This window comes from Camellia sinensis, chromosome 9 (assembly GCF_055761805.1).
Source record: "Camellia sinensis isolate YWXY chromosome 9, ASM5576180v1, whole genome shotgun sequence".
Lineage (NCBI taxonomy): Eukaryota > Viridiplantae > Streptophyta > Magnoliopsida > Ericales > Theaceae > Camellia > Camellia sinensis.
This window is the reverse complement of record NC_138969.1, coordinates 163784610-163790213: the sequence shown is the minus strand read 5'-3', so window position 1 is coordinate 163790213 and position 5604 is coordinate 163784610. Positions and strand designations below refer to the sequence as shown.

Sequence of the window (5604 nt, the reverse complement as noted above, 5' to 3'; positions counted from 1 at the left end):
AGAAGCATCTTTTCCGCACCTTTGAAATGAAGGATCTGGGCCCATTAAGGTATTTTCTTGGTCTTGAGGTAGCTTCTTCTCCCAAGGGCTACTTTCTCTCTCAGGCCAAGTATGCCAATGAGGTTATTCATCGTGCTGGTCTTACTGACACTGCGGTTGTTAGGATCCTCATTGGGTTCAACACTAAGATTATGTTGTTTATGTGGTTAGCCAGTTTGTCTCTGCTCCTCGCTCCCCACATTGGGCTACATTAGTTCGGATTCTTCGCTATCTCCCGGGTACTACCTTTTAGGGTTTACAGTTGTCTTCTACTTCCTCTTTGGACTTGGTAGCTTATGTTGATTCTGATTGGGGTGGTGATGTCACTGATCACAAGTCCACTTATGGCTTCTGCATGTTTCTTGGTGATTCCTTGATTTCTTGGAAGAGCAAGAAACAGACTGTTGTTGCGGGTTCCACTACTGAGGTTGAGTACCGTGCTATGGCTCATGCCACTGCTGAGATTGTTTAGCTTCGTCGTCTCTTGACTGATTTAGGTGTCCCCTCAGTCTTCTTCGACCTCCCTTTACTGTGACAACTGCAGTGCTATTTAGATTGCACATAACATTGTCTTTCATGAGCGGACGAAGCACATTGAGATTGATTGTCATTTTGTCCGTCAGCATCTGCAGTCTGGTTCCATCTCGCTTCCTTTCGTCTCTTTGGCATTGCAACTTGTTGATTTATTTACGAAGATTCAAACCACTGCTCGATTTCAATTTCTTCTTGGCAAACTCTCAGTGTTTTCTGCTAAAACACCTTGAGTTTGAGCGGGGGTGTGAGAATATTATTATGTAATTATGGTAATATATTAATTACGTTGATTGTGCATATTCGATTGATTGTATAGGATTATTTTCTATTATAGATTAGGTTTAGGATTGCTATAAATATTGCTTGTAATCTTTGTATTTTAGACAATTGAATATACGAATTTATTCAAAAATTCTTATAGTCACTTGTGCATTTATTATTGTGAGTCTCATTACTTTGTATCTAAGTGAGAAAATGATGTAAGAGATGCAATTATCTATAACATTACTCTAAAAATAAAAATTAACAACATAACACAAGGTGCGGTCATCAATTGTGACACAACGCTGATAAATTTTCCTGTCTCTAATCTGCCCTTACTTCTTCACAATAAATTTGATTCTAGCCGCATTAGCTTCATAGAACTGAATTCCCAAGCCAAAATGATTCATAAGTAACCATATGAGGGTGATTAGTTCTCCACCCTTACTTGGTTGCTGTGCATGAACATTGGCTCTACAATGAACTGCAGCATAACACAACAATTCCAGCCACACTTTGCTCATTAGCTTCCATTGATTTTGCTCCTCTAACTTTGAAAGCTGTTTTGCAAGTCTACAGGCATCAAACAACACAGATTTGCTAACATCTCCCTTCACAGCACCCGGTTTGATATCTGAATTGATCTTGAGGATCTCCACACATGCTCCTGACGGCTCTGAACAAGAATTATTGCGAAAAAATCGCTTAGCCTCTGCACATGTATCTTGGAATACCATTTTCCAATTGCCTGATACAGCGGCCATTATTGTGGGCTGCATCAGTAGTAGATATAATGCATAATCTGAAAGCAGCTTCGATAATTTTTTGTGGACAAATATTGCAGGCTGAACTGACAATTCTTTGTTATCGTCAACATTGAAGCGGAGTTCAGTAGCTATGTGCCACAGTAAAAGGCTTTCTGGGTATTCAACCTCCTGGACACTCCAATTGAATTCGTCCTGAACACTCCGCTTGAGTTCACTATCAACAGATAAGTGCCCAAGAACCCAATCACCTCTGCTGGAGCATATTTTTGCAATTTCACTTGCGTTGTCAGCAGCCAAAGATTTTTCCCTTAGTTCCTCGAAAATGAATTTCTTCAAGTCTTCATTGAATTGCTCGGAGGACAAGGATTGCATGATTTTCAGTCTGTCTAACAAAATCCCCGCCCAGAAAAGGTTTGCCAGATGGGTAATCCATTTTGGAAAATCTTTAAGACAATATGTCAAAAAATCGCAGCGGTAAAAAGTTTCAGACCACCTGCGATTCTTGATGATGGTATGAGCGATAAATTCAGCCCACCAATTTTCAAGGGCAGCAACTGTCCTATCAAGAAACATGAGCTTGATTACTGATAACGCGTCTAGAATCAAGGCCCCAATGAACAAGACATAGGTAAGGTGGACATCAAACTTACGGAACCCTCGCTTGTCAACAAAAACAAAAGTCAGTAACGCCACCACCACCGAGATGGAACTAATGGAGCGGAAAATAAATCCAGCCCAGCATCGCACCACCGCTACCTTGGTGTGAAGAACCTCATACATGAGGCTGAGTTCGATTTCTATTAGTTTGTATGTGTCGTTTTGAGTTCTGTTGAGAAAGAAATCACGGCTCAGTTGGCGATCTTGGGAACTAAGAAGAAGCCCCGGAATGAGTCCCTTGAAGGTTTCGAAGAATCCAAACGCATAACGCAATAAAGACTTCTTGTCATCTAGATCATTTAAGTCTTTCACATCCTTGTATTTCATGCCCCGGAGTCGCTCATCAGGTCCTCTTACCACCTGTGCACGTGCCGGTAAGTGGTTGAATCTCATTGCATTGTACATCTGCTGAACCCTTTCGTATACAGGACCGGGATTCGGTTTCCTGCAAACTGAATCCCCAAAACGGTCCAAACTCGCAAGAAAAAGAGCACGCGTACGCTCTGCATACTTGATGGTTCCGGCAACAAGTACAAGTGCTGTTGCGATCCATATCTCATTCTTTGGGAGCGATTGTAAGAAGATATAAATAGCAGCTCCTACCTGGAGGACGACACCCAGCAAGTGCCTTAGCCACAACTGATTGTCCTCCAGGGAGAAAGAAGTAATGGTGTCGGGGCCGCCAAGGTGCAACAGAAGAAAAGGAGCCCAAATGGCATAGAGGTCACCGTTATTGTTGCCAGGGTCGGAGTTGTGGCATTGGCCGCTGGAGATGAGTCCCACAGTGACAGCAGCAACCCAGTCGGCCAACAAATATGCCGACCAGACCGACATAATAACCCATTTGGCAGCAGATCTTTTTCGGAATGTTGCAAATAGAACTAGAAAGGCCTGAAGTGAGAGGCTTATTAGAATAAGCAGACGAAAATCCCATGTCTCCCATAGCTTTTTTAACTTTTCAAGGATGATTTGTAACATTTTTTTCTTTTTTCTTTTTTCTTTTTATGGGTCAGCTCCAAATCTCTTTCTTGGATGGCATCGAATCCTTTGTTGGAAGTACAGTACTCGGTATGGTATTAAAATCCGAATGAACATGTTGACAAGTTGAAGTTGGTAGTATTTTGCTGTAGCGCTGAAGTCATTCCATGGTTTTGTTATTTTTTGTCTGTTTGCTAAAAATACAATACTCCATAAAATAAATAAAAATGTTAAAAGATTTTAAATTTTTTACCAAATATTCACACGTGAGTCTTGTATAGGTGTGGGTGCCACGTCCATTTGAGTGTATAATAGAAATTTTAGTACTTCTTCCTCAATGGCCGTTGTTTCAAAATGGCATCATTTTGGATTTTTTTTTCTTTACTTTTGCCTTTTCCCTTGTTTTCTTCTTCTCTCAGCTGCTCTGTTGTAGCCATTTTTCTTTATACTGTCTTCTCCAAAACCCTCCATTTATCACCACCATCCAAAAGAACACCAACATTAACAAATTTAAGGTTCAAAAATGATAAAATGATAAATCAAAATTGACTAAAAAATAGATGAATACAAACAAAAGCAAAGAACAAACAATCAAACATTAGATCTAGGCTCTAGCAAAGTGTATGAGAATAGTTCATATCTTAGATACAGATCAAGTACAAAAACCCAAAAAAACTACTCCAGATTAAGAAACTTTTGTAAGAATTAGATCCAGGCTCGAACAAATTGTATGAGAATAGTTCATATCTTAGATACAGATCATTCCATTCTGATCCTTCATCTCCTACTGCTAACCCACCACCAATCTCTACCACTGCAGATCATTTCATCCAATCTCTTTTCAATGGGGGTGTTGATGATGGGTTTTGAATGGTTAGAGGAGAGAGACAACTCAACACTGTCGTGGCCTCGCCATCGCTGTAGTCTTGCCACCACCACCATTGTGCTCCTCTTCATCTTCAATCGTTCGTGCTTAAGGTTCTCGTTGTTTGAGAGCTTAGAGAGGTAAGAAAACAACAGAAAAGGAAAAAGTTAAAAAAAAAAAAAAAAAACCAAAACGATGCCGTTTTGGAACAACGGCAGGGATTCTATAGGGTGTCTCGGCAAAAGATCCGGACTCGTCCCAAAATATAAGAGCATCTCCAATGGAGCTACCAAAGGAGCTATCAAAGTTATAATTTGGCAAGAGTGACAAAAAAGAGGTCTCTAATGGCCTACTATTCTTCTTACCAAATATAGTAGATGCCATTTTTGTTGTCAAATTTGGCACGAATAAAAGCAAGTGCCAAACATGCCACATCATAAAAAATAACAGATTTTTTGCTCCAAATCAGTTGAAGAAACATAATTCATTCACCATGAAAACCTCCCAAAATCTTTGTTTTTCTTGCAAAGTTCACTATTTTTGTGCAAAAAAAAAAAAAGAATTCCTTTATCTACAAAGTTCACCATTCGTTTATTTTTGCAAAGTTCACCAGAATTGAGAAAAAAAAAAGAAGAGAATTCTTAAACAAAAATGTATTCACAATTTTAGAATGATCATTCAAGAACTAGTTTCACAAATTTCAATCAAGAACAAATCACAAATTTCAGAATTAATTTAGAACAAATCAAACCCAAATTTCACAAATTTATATAAATTTCTAAAACGAATTTAGAAAATAAATACCTGGATTCCAACATGATTGATGAAGTTGTTCTTCATCTCAACCTTCATCGACCTCTTGGGCTTGTTTTTCATCGACTTGTAGGGCTCATTTCCAGACCGATCGAGCTCCATCAAAGTCCAAATAGTTGTGTTTCAAACACTGGTGTTCTATCGAACTTCGTGATCGACGATGGGTGATCAACGCTGGTGGCGGTGATGGAAATCAGAGAGAGAAAGAGATAGATGAAGGACTAGTTTTGGCGATCGCGTCTGTAGGATGCTTTTGGGGTTTCTCAAGTTCGCCCTACACAACCTTCAATCAAGCACTTAGCCACATGGTAGGATGCTATACATAGTAAAATAACATACACAACTAGAATGCTAAAACTATAAATGCTCACCTAGTACTACTCTGTGCCAAACAAAAAAAAAAAAAATGTTATATACATATGCATGATCTTATATGTAAACAGTTAATGCAATACACACATGAGTGAAACTATAGATTTGGCTACTAAGTATATGACATATGAATCATTTCAAGGCATGAATTAGCACACAAAGGCACATAAGAATTGATAAAAATCTACAGATGCAAATTAGATGACTCTCAATGCATGAAAGATATGCAAAACATGGATATGATAAATAAAACATGTTGCTATACAGAAAGCACATCAATAAAAGGGATAGAAATACGTGGGGTTGGAAGTTATTATA

At 38.9% G+C, this 5604-nt stretch overlaps 1 protein-coding gene across 1 annotated transcript; it reads right to left on the bottom strand.

Moving 5' to 3' along the window:
• Positions 1–1169: 1169 nt before the first annotated feature.
• On the bottom strand, positions 1170–3236 carry LOC145799873 (uncharacterized). The gene has a single exon (XM_082889509.1). The coding sequence runs from the start codon at positions 3234–3236 to the stop codon at positions 1170–1172; it is 2067 nt and encodes a 688-aa protein (XP_082745635.1).
• Between the last annotated feature and the right edge of the window lie 2368 nt (positions 3237–5604).

Coding starts and splice junctions, on each gene's coding strand:
- LOC145799873 (XM_082889509.1), bottom strand. CDS start 3,236: ATGTTACAAATCATCCTTGAAAAGTTAAAAAAGCTATGGGAGACATGG.